Below are 21480 nucleotides of genomic sequence, written 5' to 3' on the forward strand. Positions count from 1 at the left end.
TTGCTCAGATCTTTCTCTCCAACCCAGGCAAAATTAGCAAAGCTCACCATGATTTTTTCTTAACAACAATTATTTGTAATGCAGCCCATGTGCAATCTCTTTAGAATAAGCTTTGTCATAGCCATACTATTCATGCATTATTCCTAGACCCAATGCTACAAAGTAAACATCAGCTTTAGAATATCTTTCGCCTGAAGAACAGGTAGAGAGATCTAAACCTCTCCGTCAAACACATGGCGTGTAATTATACTAACTATTTGTCCTCATTCCCGGCGGAGCAGTGTTGTTAGCAGTGCGTTCAAGACGGTAAATAGGGGACTTGGTTTCGGATCCCTGTAATGGGATTAGGTTTTACACTGAGAGTTTACTGTGAAACATCATCATCACCATTAAGTCGTGGTAACATAAGGCGGTTTGGTGGTGGAGCTGAGCCAGGTCCCAAACCGCATCAGGGCTTCGGTTGTATCGAAGTCTCGGAGGAAATTGTGCTGTGGTTTGTACGTTCCTACGCAGGCTATGGGAGCATTCTGCTAGAAAAAAATCTATGGGACATTTTAATGCTCACCTTTTACACCCTAAATTTGAGTTCCTGCTTCCTGGTGTGTTCAATAATGGTGTTTAACAATATGCCCTTGGGTAGCAATTTAAGATGTGGTTGAATTACATTCGGGTAAGCAAGCCTACAGCTGATTTATCTCAGGTCCCACCAGAAATGACTTTTTGTGACTGCTGTTCACTAATAAAGAACTTGCAGTCTTGGGCATTCAATATTGAATACATATCACAACCAGAGCTATTATACTGTTTAGGTACCACTTTGCTGTTGCAGATTTTGGTAAGATGTGTGTTTGTGTGCATGTGTGTGTGTGTGTGTGTGTGTGTGTGAGTGTGTGAGTGTGTGTGTGTGTGTGTGTGTGTGTGTGTGTGTGTGTGTGTGTGTGTGTGTGTGTGTTTTGCAGGTGGGTAACCTGGGCCTGCTCTTCATGCTGCTGTTTTTCATCTACGCCGCCTTAGGAGTAGAGCTATTTGGAGAACTTGGTAAGTCCTCATGACATCAAGTCGCATCAATATCTGTGATATTCGGTAATAAATTACAAACAAGTCATCTTAAGACTTAAGAAAACCAAGACTGTGATGTATGATTTTAGTTACAATAAAGACAAAACGACATCCATGGACACTTGTGAATATTTATTGTGGATAAATGTCAAACAAAAGGTGATATGTGAAGCCATACCTCTATCCTTCTGTGGGATTTTGATAAAGGGAAGTTATCTGCACAAGAATCCCTTAGTTCATTATAGGGTTTTGAGTTTTGGACAGATTTTCTTTTCACACTAGATGGGTTAAATTTTTGAGAAACAGGTATTTTCTGGTATGTACCAAAATATGCAATATTATATATGTGGTACAGTACATAAACCTATTCACAATAAAATAATATTCTCACACAGTCTTTTCATCAGAAGGTGGTAATGTTGACATGAAAGGATTATGCTCTAGAAGAACATCCTCACGATAGGTGTAAGGAGATTCAAATATACGTATGTCAATGTCCGTCCCAGTGTGAAAATAGAATTGTGTCTTCCAGTTTTGGTTCACTAATTTTAAATAAACTCAACTTGTGCACATAAAATGCAAGAGGACTTGAATTAACTTTATTATGAAAATCTCCTTATTTCCTCTCCATCCTTTATTCCTTTTCATCAATTATCTCCCCTGCAGTCAGACAGCCATTAGGGAATCAACCCACTCTCCAATATTCTGATACATAAGTACTGTCCTAAAATATCCACATTGAAGTTGGAAGATATTTCCTCTGAACTGTCACATTCCCCTTGTGTGCTGCAGCTGAAGCCCAAGGCAACATTGCTTCCTATTAGAGCTTGGCAGGAAAAGGATTAGTGGCAAATGCGAGTGTCGCTTTCTTGATTCTTGAGGCCATTCCAGAGATTATCTTGGGATATAAGCTCAAAGACAAATAGTCACATTGCTACTGATTCGATAACAGGCTGCGTCTACACTGAGTTGGCTTGTTTGGACAGTCATCCAGGCAGCTTAGTGACTGAAATGGCGCATGGCTCTGCAGTTTTAGGGAGCAATGACATGTTTAAGTGTTGAGTGTTTAAACTCATAAGTCTCTTCTTCTTCTTCTTCTTCTTCTTCTTCTTCTTCTTCTTCTTCTTTTGTTGTCCATGGCCCCTTCCTGTTCCATTCTCTCTTCATCCTCTCTTCATCCTCCCCGATAACGTCTTTTCTCCCTCCACCCCTCCACCCATCTCACTCACATCCTCAGTTTGCAATGAAGACTACCCGTGTGAGGGTATGAGTCGTCACGCTACCTTTGAGAACTTTGGCATGGCCTTCCTGACCCTTTTTCAAGTCTCCACGGGCGACAACTGGAATGGCATCATGAAGGTACAGAGTTACTTACTTAATATTTGTGTTTTTAAAAGGAGGAACAACTGAAACACGGAACTAGAGAAGAGGTGGTCTGAGAAGAGACAAGCTCTTCTATATCTCTTATCCATCCTATCTTCCACTCTAGTGATACTCTGATAAATAGGAAATGTGCTTACTCAGCACCGGGAACACAGATTTCCTTACTGATAGGCAGGGGAGTGACTGTGCCTCATTGCACACACACACACACACACACACACACACACACACACACACACACGCACACAAATACCAATTTACCCTGTACACTCATCTACTCCTACCAGCAGCTATCACCACGCCTCCGCACACTAAGGGCTATGAGGGGAAAAGAGATTATGCTGGTGCGCCCCGTCAGGCGAGGATCATTACACACACACTGGATACGGGGAGTGTGGATAGTAGCAGGTCATGAAGCAAACCAGCGGTCCACAGATGCAACCTCTCAGAGTAGATCTCTGTCATTTTAGCTGTCAAATTACTACCTAGGCTGAGAGACAGGTAGTGAGTCAGAGTGGTAATCAGTCGTGCAATGACGATAGAGAGAGGAAGGTAGGTAAGAAGAGAGGAGGCATCATAGGACTGTAATAAGAGGCAATACAAGAGGATGAGAAAGGGGTTAAAATAACTCACTAGTTATTGGGATTTCTATCCTCTCGAGAGTAAACTACAGGGGGAAAAAATGAAAAGAGGGGGAAGGTAGCAGCATGAGCGAGAGCAAATGGAGATTTGGAAGAAGAAAGAACAAAATAATGTTAAGAAGTAAGTTGGAAAAGGACTAACGGCAGAAAAAAAGAAACAGTGTGTGAAGGCGCAAAGTGTATAAATGCCATGCCAAATTAGGTAGAAAAGACCAGCTTCAGCTCAGAGGGCTAAAATTAGTATGTGTGGTCACAGCCTTGGTGAGATATGTGTACTTCCTCCAGAAAACACTTGTCACTTTGGTTCTGCTCTGACTGAACTCCGCTGAGTGCATGTTAAACCACAAGGATAATAGAGGGGGAAAGCCTCCTGTTGTTCTGAGTAGAAGCAAAACAATTAAGTGTATGATGATTATACAAGTTGTCATGAATACAAAGAGCCTTGTTAACAAGAGCTTGATGCATTCCATTACCTTAAACATTTTTATATATGAATACCAATTTCCGTTGAGTAGTGTCTGAGCTCACAGCATTGTACGATTACATTTAGAGCTTGACTTTTCTCCTCTGCATTCTTGCCACTATCATTAGTCAAGATAAGGATTTTTGTTGTTGTTGCTTAAGCAATGTTAATATTTAATTATAAGTTATTCCAGAGCTGCTGTATTCAATTTCATAGAGGTATCTTCACAAAGCTTTATCCAAAAACTGTTGTACTGCGTATAGCTTATCGGTGTTGTCTCTTGGACCGTCCCCTTTTACATGGCCCTTCATCCTCTGCACCTTCCAGCCCTGTCCTGACCTTTTTCCTCCTCCTCTTCCTTTATGACACCAGGACACATTGAGGGAGTGCCCACCGGACCACGGCACTGATGTGGACTATGGCTGCAACCCTAGCCTTCAGTTTATTTCGCCCATGTACTTTGTCTCCTTCGTGCTCACCGCCCAGTTCGTGCTCATCAATGTGGTGGTGGCCGTGCTGATGAAGCACCTGGACGACTCCAACAAGGAGGCCCAAGAGGAGGCGGAGATGGATGCAGAAATTGAGCTGGAGCTGGCCCAGGGCACCCTCTGTTGCATGGGCGCCCCAGGCTGCGGGGGTGGGAGGGTGGACAAAGGACTGGTCGCTGCTGGACCTGGAGGCACAGCGGGGGGCAATGACAGAGGATGTGGAGAGAGGGGAGAAGGAGTGGGGAGGATGCTTCATTCTGCAAGCAGTGCACACTCGGGAGCGTACAACTCCCGTGACTCCAGCCGAACTCTGTACTCACCAGCACAAGTGAGTGTGTGTTTATTTGTGTGTGTGCGTGTGTGTGTGTGTGTGTGTGCGTGTGAGAGTGTGAGAAGGGGTTAGAATTCTTGTTAACTGAGAGTGTGAAGGTCCTATTTCGTATATGTGTGCATCTGCTAGTCGGGATGTGTCAAGCCCATACACGCAGGGTGGGATCAGGATTTATAAACATGTATAAATTGCTGTAATAATTGCCTAATAATTTACAGTATGCCTAGCGAGCACGTAAAACATCCCTACATTTGAGGATTCAGTGCTGTTTCTCTGGCTGCCTGTCCGTTTGCTTCTCTTATCACTATATCAATAAATTAGTTCACACAGGGAAAATTACATATTTCATTCACAAACTCGAGGAATACAAAAAGGGTACACAATATGGCAGTCATTTCTGTACAGTGGTTGAATGGTGCTGACATGGGAGAGTGGGAATCACTGCTCACTGGTTTCCTATTGTAAAATTCACTGACAGCCACGTTGCGTGAAAACACAAATCTTACAAATTTCTTTGTATAATTCGTTTGTACTTATGTTCATTTTCTTTTACACATTCTGTGAGAAAGGAAGGGGCAAGGAAGGTTAAACATGTACACATCGAGAGGAAAGAAAAAGAAAACGCAGATCAAAGGAAAGATACACTAAGCTGTGGCTTATTTGTGCCTTAATGTTAAGAAATCTATTAATATGAATGTGAAGACATTAGGCTGGAATTAAAGGCATAAATACAACCAAACTACTTAAGTGATATTAGGCAGATGAAAGTTGAGGCGAGGCTGTATATTTTAATTCTAAGTATGTTTTTGTTTGTGTAGCAACCCATGTTGACAGCAAGGAGAGAAGAACAACTTTAACAGCTTTCTTAATGAAGTTTAGGCTCTGCTAACCTGTCAGTGTTCACATTGACCACGAGGGTTTGCAGACACACATGCACAGGTTACATTTGTGAGATGATCATTTCACATCAGTCTGTGCGTGAGCGAGTAGATGGTCTCTCATTTCTACTCGCAGTCTGACTGCAGAGACGCACGCTCCCATTATGAGATATCCGGGCAGAAACACACATGACACACATGACTCATCGGCTGCCACGAAGAGCCTCTCTCACCTATGTGGAGCTGAAGTTGGCCGCAAAGAGTAATTTTTAGCTCAGTGTGACAAAGAAACTTAATGCAGACCAGGGAGAACACACCGGCATCCTCCTCACCCTCTCCCTCTCCCTCTCTCTCATTCTCAGTCTCTCAAGTGGGATATAATAAAGGATCTGGCATACCGATGCAATGTATTCAGAGCACAGGTCCTGGGGTTAGTGTGTGTGTAAAAAGGTTCTTGTGAACACAAACATTGTCACATTTACTCCTCTGGTGGTATAAAATGTTGTGAATCTCCACATATTGTCATAATGTTATCAGTAGCTCAAATTTCTTTCGCCGTCCAAACTGTAAAATATATGTTTGTATAGTCAAAGACGGCTGACAGATTGGATGAGTCTTGATGATATCTGGAGAAAGCAAGAGCTCCAGAAAGATGGCAGCTATAACTAGTGCATTCTATAATGGGCCATAAGACACACTGAGATAGTAATTTTCGAGTCTAGGGTGAAACAGTACTAAAATATTGTACAGGGACTAGAGGCGATACTGAAGGAAGTTGACACACAGAGGGAGAGAGGAAGGGAAGAAGAGAGGAGAGATAATAGCTGGGCCAATGACAGTCAGATAGACGCAGTAATTAATTTCATCTCTCTCTCTTTCTCTCTCTCTCTCTCTCTCTCTCTCTCTCAACTTCCATTCCCAGTAGACGGGCCCCATTGTTGCTCACTAATACAGTTATTAATGGAGGCCACTGCAGTCAATCAAACATAATTTTTTGATATCAGGCTCTCCACCTACACAGAATGGATTATCTTGGGACTGTCTGTTTGTTTGTTTTTACACCTACATGTATTGAAAGAGCTGGATATGGCAGAGTCAGCCTTCCTGCCGGTTTGTCGCCAAAATGCGACACTAAAATACTGTTTGATAAACCAGTATTTATAATGCAGGGTGCACAGTAACCTTCCTCTTGAATCCGTTGCCCCCTCATTTTCAAAACATGAGCCATGAGTGATTGTAATATAACAGTTTGAGTCAGAAAAGTGTGTTTGCATAAGATATCTAAGTATAGTCCGATAAGCATTGCTGTAGAAATATATGTTATGAGAATAGGCTTGTGTGGGGATTGAAGAGGAGTGACCTTGTTTAACAGTATCTTATGGTGATATATTTGCTGATAGAATACAGTTATTTTGGCCGTGATGAATGTGCCAGTCAGGCACAATGCATCTAATTCATTGACCTGCCAAGAAACACAGAAATATTTTTTAAAGTAGTTTCCTTTTTCTGCCAGATTGGTTTCTGGGAAAACCAATCTGGCAGATGAGATTCAAGCAAAGAGGGATCATTTAAGTCACAGAAAAGGCCCTGACTGATTCAGTCTGAATTGCTTTAAACCTAATAATACCCAGAGCACAAAGCAAATGCTTAAATCTTAAATGGTTTCAACAAGGTATTGAACAGCCTAATTGAGGTGATATATCATCAGCAGCGCTCTCAGTGCTCAAGGCTTTGATAGTAAAATGATGTGTTACTTGGCTAATGAGGGTTTGGAGTCATATTATTGAGGAGCCTTTTATCAAAAGTGAGCCGTGTTTAGCCCTAAAGGCCAACAAAGTATGAGGGGGATTTGTTATAGTTTATTTGTAAATGATCTGGATGAACTGGATGACACAGGGAAAGTGTTCGAGATGCTTTTCTTATACTTTTGTGGAATGATTTTAGAAATACAGGCTTAGGTCATGTGAAATCTACATGGGCGTGGGTGAATATGCACATGTGTGACTGTGTACAGTTGTGTATGAGTACATTAAGTATAAATGCATACCTGCGTGTGCACACTGACCTTTTTATAACCCTCACTATGGTGTATGCATTTTCCTGCGTGTTCTTTGTCCTCGCATGTCCGCATGTGCACATGTTTGCACCTGCGTGCAATACTGGTCTGCTGGCCTGCGTCTTGTGTGTGTCTTTGTGTATGTCTGTGTGTGTGTGTGTGTGTGCGTGTGTGTGTGTGTGTGTTTGTGTGTGTGAATGTGTTCCAGGAGAGCCAATGGCTGGACAGCGTGTCTCTTCTGATCAAGGATACACTGGAGGGGGAGATGCTGATGATCGACAACCTCTCCGGTTCTGTCTTCCACCACTATTCTTCTCCTCCAACCATCTGCAGAGATTGCAAGGGCCATCCACAAGAGGTACCGCCATGAACACACATAAATAATATATATATATATATATATATATATATATATATATATATATATATATATATATATATATATATATATATATACACGCAACACAAACACACACACTCTATTACAACTGATGACGGGAATAGCCCGAGATATTAAATTCATCCTCGTGGTTTAAATTAAGAGAAACAGAAGGCATCCATTTTTTGGGATAAACATTTGTCTGCCACAACTCTCAACAGTACCATTAATAGATGCATATATTTTTAACATCACTTCTAGCAGCAGGCTCTACCCACTGAGCTTCACTGGACAAAATCTGGTGGCCAGTATTTATCAAACGGGTTGGAGTCACTCTTTTAAGTCACACATGATGTGCCACCTGTATTAATCATACTAGTAATACTCTCACCTCAGAATATCAAATTATGTATAGCAAAACTTTACTATTGGTAAATCACGTTGCTAGACATGGACCTTTTTATGACGATGTTTATCAATGTTATTTTAAAATATGAGCCCAGCAACAAATGTAGTGACATTTCAGGCAAAGATTACACTCCCCCTTGAAGAGAGTCGCAGGTGAATCGGCAGTCCTCCTTTTTGTAAAAAAAAAAAAAAAACAGGCTTATTAAGTCTTGTTTCATTATCTGTTTTTGAACCAGGTCGGCTTTGAAGCTCTGAAATGAATTAATGTAGTCGCAGATGTGAGGGACCCAAATGGGATGTTATACCCGCAGTTTCTTGTTGTCAGATAAATGTACATTTTAGGATTTTGTGGACACAGATAATTACAAAGATAAGTAACATTTACACATCTTGATTTATAAAATGTGTTTACTCCTTTGCATGAAAGTTGGACCAAAATATAGATTATTCTGAGAAATCTGGGTCCGTTAGGACTGATTTCTTGCTTTGAGATGCTTTTTAAACATGGCCCCAGGGGTTGGAGTGAAATACTCTTGAGGGACATGTTGAAATACATTCACACTGGATGCAAGCACCAAATAGTTGTGAATGTAGAAACTAAGAAATAAGACTAAAAGAGACATATTTATTTACATATTTAAATGTATACACAAGCAAAAATATAGAGAAAACAGTCTAACCAAACATATAGTACATACACACATGCACACACACACACAACTGAGGAAAAACACATTTTTGTTACAAAAACTTGCCAAACCAAACTATTACTATGCAAAACCAGTGAATATTAAAACTCAGTAGTATTGAAACCCTGAAGACACTCGCACAAAAAAAAAAAAACATTCATGCACACACACACACACACACAACCATGATGTCCGGGAGCAGAATATGTGCATGCACTTTTGCAACAGGTTCACACGTGAAGATGCATTTGCATGTACTTTCATGGACATACACAAACACAGGGCTTCATTAATCGCACAAGGCAGTTTGAATAGGAAGTGTTGTTGAATGTCATGCTTTATAAAGCATGTAAACTACTGTATGTGCTATTGTTACAGTTTGACAGGGAATTTCAGCACTTATTTAATGAGGCCCGTTGCATGCATACACACATGCAACCACTCCTGATATGCATGCCTATATGCACGCACTAACACTCTCCTTTACTTGTCCTTGTATTTTGGGGTATTTTGTACGCAGGAGATCCTGAATAAAACGCACTTACAAACAGACTTGTGCCAGTGTTGTCCATCACAATGACAAAGTGCAGCGGGTCAGCTCAAGAGAAGCAATAACTGGGCTCTACACCTCCTCACCTGTCAGTCCTGCTTTCTGCCTGTCTGCAGATGCTGTCAAACCATCAATCTCCACTCCCTCTATTACATGCTTCTTCTTCCCATCAGTCCCTCCGCTCCTCGGGCTATCCCTCTATCTATCTGTGATTTACTGTATCTGACCCGGTACTGTTGTTATTCATTTCCCCATATCCTTTAATCATCAGACTTACATATTGTTTGTTTGTGTGTGTGAAAGAGAGAGAGAGCTAGTTTGAGTGTGTGCCATTTTCTTACAGTCTTTCACTGCTGTGACTTCTGTACTATGACTTTGTGTTTAAGGAAACAGAAAGGAGCAGCGGGACACCTGTGTACAGTGTGTGTGTGTGCAGTGTGTGTGTGTGTGTGTGTGTGTGTGTGTGCGTGTGTGTGTGTGTGTGTGTGTGTGTGTGTGTGTGTGTGTGTGTGTGTGTGTGTGCGTGTGTGCAGTGTGTGTGTGTGTGTGTGTGTGTGTGTGTGTGTGTGTGTGTGTGTGTGTGTGTGTGTGTGCGTGTGTGCAGTGTGTGTTAGTGTGTGTGTGTGTGTGCGTGCGTGCGTGTATGTGTGTGTGTGTGTGTGCGTGTGTGTGTGTGTGCTTATTAGTACTGTTTATTAGCGAAGTGAAGGCCTTTGACGTTTATTCAGTTGCAGCATAAACGGGCACTTCTCAAGCAAAATCCTTTATCTGACATTATTTTAAGAGATTCTGCATCAGGGTTGCAGCATCTCTTTGTTGTGCATTTGATAGAAACCATGTGTATGGATGCAACTATGACCCAAACATTGAAATACAAATACAAAAATAATGTAAACCACCTGTGTGTAGGATTTCAACATCTCTTTGCTGGCTAGTGAAAAACACCTGTTGTAGACCGCAGCCAGGAGGTGTGCCTGTTTTTGTTCCTGTTTGTTGTAAATTATCATCTGACTGCTGGTGTTTCCAATGTTTTACATTAATTATTTACAATAATTTCCTGCTAATAAATGTACCAACTGATGACTCATGTGAACCTTTTTGAAGGTATTTACAACCCAATTCTGAGACACAGAGCAAATCAGCACATAGTTGCATATAGTTAACATACCGAGGAAGCAGAAAAACAGCTCCTTTAAATGAATGAGTTTCAATGCTATGCACCTGCTTTGCTTCCTTGCCTCATCCCACCTCACCTCTCTCTCCTTTTCAACCCTTCCTTCTCTCTCTCTCTCTTTCTCTCTCTCTTTTGGCAACGCTAATTCACTGCTACATATTGTCTGTGAATCTTTTTCTATGATGCTTTTTGTCTTTCTCATACAGGTACGTGTTAATAAATCGCTAACGGGCCTCACTATATTGGAATCCATTCAGCCCTTTTTAAGTACCCTTGTTAATGCTTCTCTCTGGCTATGTATTGCTCTGTCTGTTGAAAGAAACACTGCTTGAGCTCATCATAGCAACCCCAGAACCCTGAACTCCAGCTCACTGTTTGCAGTGTGTTTTGAAGTTGTGTTGCCGTGGGAAGAAGGGTAGAGAAGAGTGTCAGCCGAGAAGCTGGAGCTCTCAAGAGGCTCATGCGGGGATAATTCAGTGGCCATTATGAGCAGAGGATACCCGATGGAACAAAATTAGCTGAAACTAATGTTGGAACAAATGAGAGAGAGGTAGTAACAACTTCCATATACATGCAGATACTGCAGGTGCTTACCAAAAAACACACATACATACACCTGCTGTAATGCACTGTTTGGATATATGCCTCTCGCCCTCTCATACTGAATACTGTATGATGCTGCTGCCTCTCATAAGTCACTAGAGACATCTTCAAAACATTGTTGCTGATCCTTTAGAAATGTCATGGTTATGTACACAAAGATGTAAGATACTGAAGCTGTGGTTTTTGTGAACCCTGGAATTAATCATGCAATATATGAAGCACTAATTAATGAATTCGAGGAAGTCTGAACCGTTTGCTCACAACCCCTTCCTGTACATTCTTGCAGCAGATCAGGATGGCGGAGGTAGAGCAGGCATCGTTGAAGTCGGAGCAACTGTCAGACAAGTCCTCATCCCCCGCTCTGCCAGATGACCTCAGCCTGGACGAACAGACTGCCTACCAACTGCTGGCGCGAGAGGGCAAGGTGGGTAGGAGCCGAGTGTGATTGGAAGGGAAGATTAGGATCCACACTTCTCGGGCTTCTCTTTAACGCTTTAACAAACTATGGAGTACAATATGCAATTTTCTGTGAAGCTGAAATGAAAAACCGTGAGAGGAAATATAAAAAAAAGATTTAAACAGATTATACCAATAAAAAAGTTGGATCTGAGCATTGATCAGTGGGTAATACTGTGCAATTTGCAAATATGTTCTTGTTTTGCTTCACCCAGTATTTTGCTCTGTACGCTGCTCAGATAAAAATATTCGTCAAATGATGATCATCCCAGTAATAACTATCATATATATATAATGAATTCTGAATGTGAGATGGAGAGCTTGGGAGTGAGAACCCGCTTTTTTGTCAGCACCAGGGTACTTAATTGGGCTGTATACCTACCTGCTTGTCGAATTTACACACAATGTTGAGGCCAATTAAATCTTCATGCCAGTATAACTTTATTTGTGTAACATTTTTTTTTAAAGCTTTTGAGAATAATTCAGTAACAGCCATTGCACCATACATTCATAGCGGTTAACTTCTAGTATGCCCACTATTTTCATTATCAGTACACTGGCACTTTGTGGCACTCCCCCAAGAGGATAAGCACAAACAAGGGAACATAAGTTCACTAATCATTTCAACACAAAACAAAAGGCCATTATGAAATATGTTTCATGCTGTGCTGTCGGCTCTTTTGTGAATTATAGGTACAAACCTTATAATCCAAAGATTTTTTTATCTCTTATCAGTGGAAACTATCTTGTCTTTCAATAATCCACAGTCTTCTCATGAATAAAACTAGGCTCTTATAGTCGTGGTCCTGGGTGGCTCTCACACCTCCCTCTCCGGCACCCACTTTTCCCCTTTTCGACTTTCTCAGTGCAGCCCCTCTGGTAATTGCACATCTTTTTGTGCACCTCCCTCTAGTCCCTCTTTCTCCTTCCCTTAATGCTCCCTGGTTCTGGATAGCCAGATAAGCCTTCTATCGCCAATCATGGCTGTGAAACATTGCTCATTAGAGGAGGGGGGAAAGAGAGGAGAAAGGGAAGGCAGAAGGTGAGAAAGGATCCAAGGTTAGGGATTTCATTTGTTCAACACTGTTTGCTAAATAAAAGTGTGTGTGTGTGTGTGTGTGTGTGTGTGTGTGTGTGTGTGTGTGTGTGTGTGTGTGTGTGTGTGTGTGTGTGTGTGTGTGTGCGTGTGCGTGTGTGTGTGTTGCATTACACTTGTGTGGCAAGGCTGTTTGAGGTTTGTATGGGTGTGGGTGGCTGCTGTTTGAAAGGTGACTGTTCAGGGGCTACGACTGAATGACTCAGAGATACAATAATACACTAGTGGAAGCACAAAAGCAAACACACACACACACACACACATGCACCAACACACTTAAATGATTCTGCAGCCCCTACATGATGGTAATTAAAACGTACGAGGTAAGAGCTTACAAAGCTGAACTCCAGCCTTAATCTACCTCCTGCTTCTCGCTTCCAGCTGTTGGAGCCATCACACACACTGACACATTTATAACCAAACAATTATTGTTACAATATCTAACATTAACATGACAATAACGGTCTCCATCAGCTCATAATAAGTCCTCACCCTTTCACTAGCACTTAAATGAAAAGCCAGAGGGATGGTGTGAAACAGAGGCCATGTTTGATATCTGCAGGATGCCAGAGGGTGGCTTTTTGCTGTACTCATTTTCTATCAGGCTTTGTCCAGGAATTGTTACTTAACAAAATCTAATGCTAATCCTAAACTTAAATTGTCCTTTTGCAGAAAGAATAAGAGCTTAAGTCTTAAGCTATGCTTATAAGATCATTTTTTTCAGCACACTCGTCAAATAATTTTTCAGCACATAAACTATCTATGTTTTTATTTTGGACCTTTCCCGACATGTTTAATTCATCTTCTTGTTTAAATTGAAAAATAAGCACACTTACTTGATTAACCTATCCTGGATATTTCTTGGAAAAGGCTCTTCAAAGTCAGATTTTCTGTTCTATTCCAGGGAAGGTGCAGTAGTGACTCCCGCAGCTCAGAAGAGGCTGCAGGTGGAGGAAGTTATGCAGGAGGCCACCAGACTCGGACCGTGGTGCAGAGCCAGGTGCAGGGGTCGGGCCAGCCCTGCCGGGCCCTCGGCACTGGCATGGAGGTGGAGACTACACTGCAGCATATGTGCTCACCTCACTGTAGCCCTGGTGAGTAAAACCAGATCAAAGAAATCCACTGTACTACCAGCAATATATTAAAATATGTATGTGTACCACTAGTTGATTTCTGATTTAATGTATTGTGGCTGACATGCCAAATAAGATGGTGGGTCAAATTGATTGTAGCATAGGAAAGAAACACTATGTACTAGAAATAACATGATTATTTTAAACAAAAGCTAAGTTCATGTTTCCAAGATGAATATCAAAGAAAACATATTGTAAATGCTATTCACAGAAAGAGGATTTAAAGCGGGACTATGTAGGTCCTAGAAATGTACCTCTCCAACATGTAGAAGAGAGCATACAAGGGCCACTTGAACCTCTGCAAAAAATAGCTTGAAATGATTTCTATCACATCTTTGTAGATCTGCAGCTGGTGCGAGGTATTACCATAATTACTTTTTTAATTCAGTGGATCTCTATTTTTAAACCAAATTGCATCGCGAAGCAGATATTCAGACGCACACATTAAACATCAACAGATTTAAACAATTGGTCCTTTTACCCACTGCCCTGCAGAGCATCAACTCATGGCATCCACCTGCAAGGGTTGTGCTTAGCTTGCTGACTTAATAGCTATTATACGATATTCAGAGAGGGGAAAAATCCTTCTCATTTATGTAAGGGATATTCGCCAGAAAAGTGTAGACAGTTTATACATTGACACCAGGATGAAAATGGAAAGAGTGATTTCCCTCCTCAAGGTGGCGTTTCCAGCAGCAGCAGCAACAAGGAAATAAACAAAGGAGGAGGAGGAGCCAGTGGCATTTCTCCTCTCTTCCATCTGTCTGCAGAGTTCTTCCACCCTACAGGAGCAGCCATCCCAGCACCTCCCCGTAGTAGGAGCCTACGGTTGTCGAGGGGCCTTAGGCTGACCTCCCCAGACTCCTGGGTTTCGCTGCGCTCCCCAGGAGCCCATAGCAAGATGCTCTGTTCACAGGTAGGGGGAGGGGAGGGGAGGGGAGGGGAGAAGAGGGGAGGGGAACACAGATAAATAGGTTATTGGACACAGATAGTTGTGATGTTTTACTGTGGAAGAGGCTTTTAAGCAAGTCATTAGATTGATGTTCGCGATGAAGCAAGAAAAGAGGATTATTTGTTGTGCTTATCTGGGTGAGAAATTGTCTAAAGTTTGTTCACTGACAGCAGATGATGAATTATTATGAAAATTGATTTGTATTCAGTATTTAAAAATACAACATAACATTCTTACTGCAAATTAGAGTTTGATTCATGTGCTTTCTGTTGTCCTTCCTTCTATCTTCAGTATCCGTCCCACAGTGACTCCTCCCTTGCGACAGGCAGCTCTGAGGGGAGCCTCCAGACCACCCTGGAAGAGGGACTGAGCTTCAGCGTTTCTCCACCACAGAACTTGGAGTCCCCTTTGCCGACAGCTCACTTACAACTCGAGTGCCCACTCCCGTTGCCTGAAGAGAGCCCTGCCAATTCCTCCCCAATCCAGACCCTGAGACCAAGGACGAGCCCCTCATCAGCCCTCACCCTCCAGGCCACCAGGGGCCACCAGCGTAGCCAGAGCAGTGGCCGAGGGAGCACCAGCCCGGGTTACACCCGTGAAGACTCAATCGACCCCTCAGACGAGGACCTGGGCATAGGCATAGGATCATCAATTGGCGGTTGTGGCTCCAGCCAAGCGGGCAACAGTGAACACTTGTCAGAGACGCTGGGCAGCTTGTCGCTGACATCGCTGCTGCTGCCACCCAGCTCCCTTGTGTACCCAGGAGGGGGGGTTAAGAAGTGTAACAGCACAGGCAGCCTGGACCAGGGGGGGATACTGCTGTCATCCCGGGGCCGGGAGGGACGCAGGGAGATGCTGGGCTTGGAGCTTATGGACCCCCAAGGCTTCTTGGCCAACCCCTGGACGGGGGTGTTAGTTGATACAAGAAGAGGAGAGGGACGAGTTGAAATAGGAGATGGTGACCAAGGGTTCAAAGGCAAGAGCTCAAGCCAAACAACAGTAGGGCCTTGTCGGAAAAACAGATGAAACCTATTGTTCACTCTTTCTTTGTCTCTCCATTCCTTGGATCTAAACCCATAGCTGTCCCTCTCACTCTCTCTGCTTCCATCAGTGAGAGAGAGGCTCGATGACAAACGATGTCCCGCAATCCAAAACCAAACCCTCATTTCGCCCCCCCAACCCTTTTCTATACATTTGTGACAAGCCCATGTCCTATTTTGTGGTACCTAGGGGAGTGGTCTTGGGTCTTGGGTGTGGCCTGAAAAGTTAAGGCCTTATACCCTCTTGAAGGCTGTACCTGTTAGGGAGGACAAGGGAAGGTTTTGCTCACATTGGAACACCAGGAGACCCGTTCATATCAGGGAGTCAATAGGAGCTTAATGACACAAGAAAGAGTCTTGTTGTTGCTCTATTAGAGTTTCCTTTATCCGGTGTCGGTTTGGGTTCACTGAGGTTGAAAATGCAAAAATAGAAGAACCCAAACTGAAATATCTTTACATAGACCCGTTTGATCCGTTTATGTCTCAGAGGCAGTGCAGCAAGTAAGTGGGAGGAGGCTCGGAAAATTGCAGAATATATTAAGGCGGAAGGGAGGGTGGGAAAGGAGAAGTCAGGTCATTTGTTTGGCTAGGAAAGTAGAAAGCAGATCTAATGTCCATCTGTTCTGGCAGACGGAAACAACAAGTCCTACTCACTCTGGCACAGGACCTTCTGCTGAGTTCAGAGTAAAATACAAGGTGGAGGAGGGTTCAAGAGTGTGTGCTCACAGTCTGTGTGAGAGCCCGGCCTCAGGTATCCAAGGCATGAATTAAATCATCCTCATCACTTCACTATAGCTATTGACTGATCAAAAGTCTGTGCCTCTGTCAACTTACTTTTGAGTGGCGGCGGCAAATGAAAAGAAATTGACGGATTGCGGAGGTAAAACCGTGCATGGAGTGATTCGTGAAATTGTTTTTTTTTGTTTTTATCTCCAGCATCTGTCACTCTCTCAAACATGAAGAAATGAGTATGAAAGAGAGCTAGACTGGATGGAGCTTTACAAACCCCGTCAGAAGAAACAATAATGTGTGCATGGGGCAGCCTTGTGTGCACCAAAACAAATGGTACACAGCTACTTAATAAAGTGAGACTTCAAGCACACTCCTTTTGACACCACTTCCTCCCACCATGCTTAAGGATTTGTGATAAATGGACAAACACACAAGAGTTGTGCGGGACCTTGACTGCATGATGGAATTGCATTTAACCAAGATTTTTTTGTATCTATATACAGACGTGTATCAAGATGTCAATGTTGGGTGATAACCATGTGATTTCTATTCCACTATTTTTGTAGAAAAGAGAATAGGCACGTGCAAGTGTTGCCGTTACTTTGTCCCCATTTAATTTAACCCATACGATCTCTTTGACTTGTTGTCTAGGACTTTTTGTCTGCCAGTGGCTTCCAGTTTTATAACATTTTTTAAGGTGTGGACGGTGTATAAAACAACGAAGCAAAAAATTTCAAACTAACTCTGTCCGTTGAAGTGAATGTTCCCTCCAGCACATTTCTCTTTGGGAACACCGGTTCCTCATGGATTTTCATTTTTTAAATGTTGGAGTCCCAGTGGACAACCAGAGATGAGAACAGCCATATTCACTCAGCACATGAGGATCGTTCTAGCTCACAGACATTCCTGGCTGTACACAGGGAACTTTGTTTGCTTTTAGCCTCCTATGCTAAAAAAAACAAACGTGAATAGCATAAACCATCTCTATGAAAGCTTTAATTTGAGAGTTACAACACAACATATCGATTTTAGACACATTAGTGTGTCTTAAGCATGGTTCTGGGATTGCAATACAGTATGCTTTTTCTTGAAATGACGCATTAATGCACTCATCTTTTCTTCACAGACACTATGTTGTAGCAACCCTTTCTCACACCATAGTTTGACATCAAAAGCTGACATTGTAACAATGAACAAAAGTTTGCATCTTTTAATGCAAGCTTATTTTGGCTTCTGCCGCTTGATTAATCACTCCATCCAAAAAGGAGGTGCTCATCTTTAAGCCTGATTTCTAGAGGTAGACTGTTGTATCCCTTGTGTTTTAAAACATGACCTTGTTTTTTTTCTTCTTTTTCTCAAAAATAATGAGGTGATGTGAGAAGAAAACTGAGGGTTTTACCTTTTTTTATCATGCAAAATCACTTTGATGACTATGTTTTAACACATGGTGTTGGGTATTAATGAGCGATAGTAAAGACAGTTGTGTGTGTGTGTGTGTGTGTGTGTGTGTGTGTGTGTGTGTATGCTTGTGTGCGTGTGAGTTTATGACTTCAGGTGAAGTGATTGCCTTTTCCTGAAGTGTCCTGTTTGTCAGTGAGGATATCTGAGATTAAAGGTTGAAGAGGGAAAACACGAAGCAACCAAGGGCTGTTATAGCTTCAAAGATATATCCTCCTATCTTTCTGAGACAAATCCTTGTGTCAACTGAATATGACACCAAAGGTTAAAGCCTGACTACGCAGCAATAAATGTTCAATGTGTATGCCCTGAGTAAATGATGTCAATGTGATTTTTATCTCCTCAGAATACTACAGTATTCATTACTGTCTGTTTCTGCTTCTACTTGTCTGAACTTACAACCAATCAGATAGCACCTCTGCCCTCTCTGAGACAAATCAGTAGAGAGATGGGCTGCAATTGGACATCATGAACAAGTGAGGTTATTGAACTCAGGTCGGGGGGTAAAAACCACTGGTAAATTTTTAAAGATAGCTGTAAAGGTGTGCTCAGACTGAACCCAGAGCAAATTTTCACTTTGCTTTATTCGCACAAATTTGACTGTGGAAGTGTTTATACGCTACAAACAGCCAATGCACCCGCAGTCCAGATGTTAGCTCTAACAACCTAACAATGCACCAACTGCTTGTGAGCAGAGTGTGCCTTTGTACAGTATGTGTGTGCTACAGCTCTGAGTCAGATCGATTTACCACGATCTGAAGTTGTTTCCTCCAGACTTGTTTTCTCGTCTTGTCTCTGTTTGTTGACGAAGTGGAGTACAATCGCAACGTGTGCGGACGCGTTTTTTCTTTAATTCATGTTGCCCTGAGCAAACCTTTGTCCTACTCTACATTGAAGTTGTATGCAATCACACCGCCTCTACAATGAGCTTTGCCTTCAGTCTGAACACACCTTAGGAGTGTACAATTCACATTTGTACATATCTTTGTATTTTGATCTGCATGTGTGCATTGCTGCCAGTGACCATGATTATATATCATTAGTATGCATTTCATAAAATTGTACAAAGTTAAAGGGAATGCCCCAGTGTTTTTTGACTGCTGCTACGAAACCACGAAGAAATTATCCGTCCGAGCCGCAACAAAAACGTATTTCTTCCAACACAATATTCACAAGATAGTTATAATTATTTTTAAAAGTGACATTTTTGAGTTCAGTCTTCCTCTTTATACCTGTCATTTGCATTTAAATGAATGAGTATCTGATATGAGTGAAGGAGGAAAAAGAGGTTGAGTCAAGACAGTGCGGGTGATAGGACCGGGACAAAAGCAGGAAGTGTACAGACATGACGGACATCTGGACAGTGTGGAGCCAACTGAGAGTGAGAGACCGAGGTAGTGAGAGGCAGCAAGACGGGAGGCTTCTCCAGACAGCTTGTCATCGGCAGAGCCGGCAGTGCGAGAAAGCACATTAGGCATGCACGCTGAACTCCGAGGTGTTGTTTACCTCACACTCCCAACCAGCCAGCCTCATCTAACCTCTCAAAACCAGTTCTCCCTGCAGGCCCCTGTCCTTCAAATGTCACTGCAGCAGGCCGGAGGTATGTGTGGTGAGCGGTAAGCGTGCATGTGTCTCTGAGACTGTGAGTGCACTTGAGCCCAAACCAGTACGTTTGAGTGAATGTGTCATTACTCCAGCTTTCTGTGCGCTAAAAAGTGGAAATGTTTGGGCGTTAACTCCCATTTTCCTTCCGTCACCTAAAGAAAAGAAAGTGACCTCTTGCAACATAAAAGATCAGTGTGCTGAAGTGCCCGGAGACATCAAGGACGCTTGGGTACAAGATCATTGTTTCACCTCACCTGGAAACCCACTGGTTTTGTTTGAGCTATAACATTTAGAGTGCTTTTGTACCGCATGGCGCATCCATCGAATGTACATTTCTGAGGGAAGGATGCATTGAATTAAAGTGGGTTATGACAGGTTTATTTTCAAAGAAGAGTGTAATTCTAATCTCTTTGTTTAAAACTTAGATCAAACGGTAGCTGGAAAATCGTACCGCAAAGTTTTGTCAAACGTTAATCTGATAAACAAGGTCCAAACAGCTGTGTCTCATTAATGTGTTTGTCTCTGGGCTCAAGAGGGAAAACTGGAAACTTCTGACAACATCCAACATTTTTTCACAGAGGTTTTTTTTCCCTGGGGAAAGTGTGGAGCTTTTTATTAAAAAGGTGTGTCAATTAGGTGTTTTTAGTGCACGGTCCTTGATGTGTTTAGAGGTGACCTGCTTGAAGCAGGGAACATGGACCATGAAACAGTGATATCACGCTGGTATTGTTTGCATATCAGAGAGGACAAACTGAAGGGTCAGCAAGCATTATGGGAAACCTTAATGAAGCAATGTTAAAGAGTTGAAAAATGAAGTAAAAATGAGTTGTGTTCTATTTTTTAATGCAGTTTTATTAGCTTATTATTCAAAGAATGAACGTCAACATTTTGGCCCACCACTCTTGGGGCAACACTTTCTCACTATATCTCTTTCTTCCATTTATATAATCACGTCAGTCAGAAAAAGCTGATACACACACCTGAGTGTTTCCTGATACACACATTTGTCAAGGTTGTGTTTGTAAACCAGCTCCTGTTAGCCTTCAAGGTCTAACTGCCCAGGGACTCCAGAAAGAGAGCCAGATAAAAGGTAGGTTATGAAGGATGAATGAGGTGCCACTAAAATGAGCTGACTAAAAGATCAGAGAAAATATAGCTGTCAATCTACAGATGTTTCTTAAACTCTGAAATCTAAACTATTTCTGAAGGTTTTTCTCTCTTACGAGTGTCCCGTTGTTGTTTGGAGGTGGCTTGCCTTAATGGAAGCTACCTTAATTTACAATTTCTAGTGTTTGTGGTCACACAGTCATAAATGCACATATATATAGACATGTAAATGCACACCCATCTCCACTTCCTCCCGCTTTACCTCTGCAACATAAAGCCATTAGCGGAGTGAGAGAAGCTGTGACAGCTGAAACTGCGAAATTGGGAGAAGTGCTGACACTGCGTGTTTCAGCCTTGCTGCGCTTTCATCCCCAGGAATGATTGACTGGTTTCCTCAACACCTGGCCGACTGTTTAGTAAGATAATAGTAAGAATAATACTAGCAACGATGTTGAGCGACTGGTTCACGCTTTGAAATATTTATTTGAAGGGAGCTCAGGCGGTTCAGTAAATGCTGGGCTGTGTTTCTTCAACCGACAGATTTGAAATCCCAGTTCAAGCTGTCACATCTTTGCCTTGTCTGGATCCAGAACTCAGCAATTTCCCTGAACATGAAAACAATTTTGAAAACTGGCAAAACTACCTCGGCATTTCAGCGGAATCCGCTTATCACATTTACTGCTGAATTGTAAGAATGATTGAGATCAGAAAAAAAGAAACGTCGGCAACCTCTATTTCCCCTAAAAATAAAAGAAAAAGGAGGCTATTACAGGTGTTTTTATGATAACGGTGTATCATA

General features: G+C 42.2%; 1 protein-coding gene across 1 annotated transcript in view; it reads left to right on the forward strand.

Annotated features, from left to right (window-relative positions):
- Positions 1-15912, forward strand: part of cacna1ia (calcium voltage-gated channel subunit alpha1 Ia) — a 100768-nt gene extending 84856 nt beyond the window's left edge. Inside the window, exons 29-36 of the mRNA XM_034538730.1 lie at positions 960-1038; positions 2297-2418; positions 3919-4362; positions 7508-7657; positions 11389-11526; positions 13559-13748; positions 14468-14703; positions 15031-15912. Of these exons, the coding sequence (XP_034394621.1) occupies positions 960-1038; positions 2297-2418; positions 3919-4362; positions 7508-7657; positions 11389-11526; positions 13559-13748; positions 14468-14703; positions 15031-15765 (2094 nt within the window). The 3' untranslated portion in view covers positions 15766-15912. The remainder of the gene's footprint in view (positions 1-959; positions 1039-2296; positions 2419-3918; positions 4363-7507; positions 7658-11388; positions 11527-13558; positions 13749-14467; positions 14704-15030) is intronic.
- Positions 15913-21480: the final 5568 nt, after the last annotated feature.

This window comes from Cyclopterus lumpus, chromosome 8, assembly GCF_009769545.1.
Source record: "Cyclopterus lumpus isolate fCycLum1 chromosome 8, fCycLum1.pri, whole genome shotgun sequence".
Taxonomy (NCBI): domain Eukaryota; kingdom Metazoa; phylum Chordata; class Actinopteri; order Perciformes; family Cyclopteridae; genus Cyclopterus; species Cyclopterus lumpus.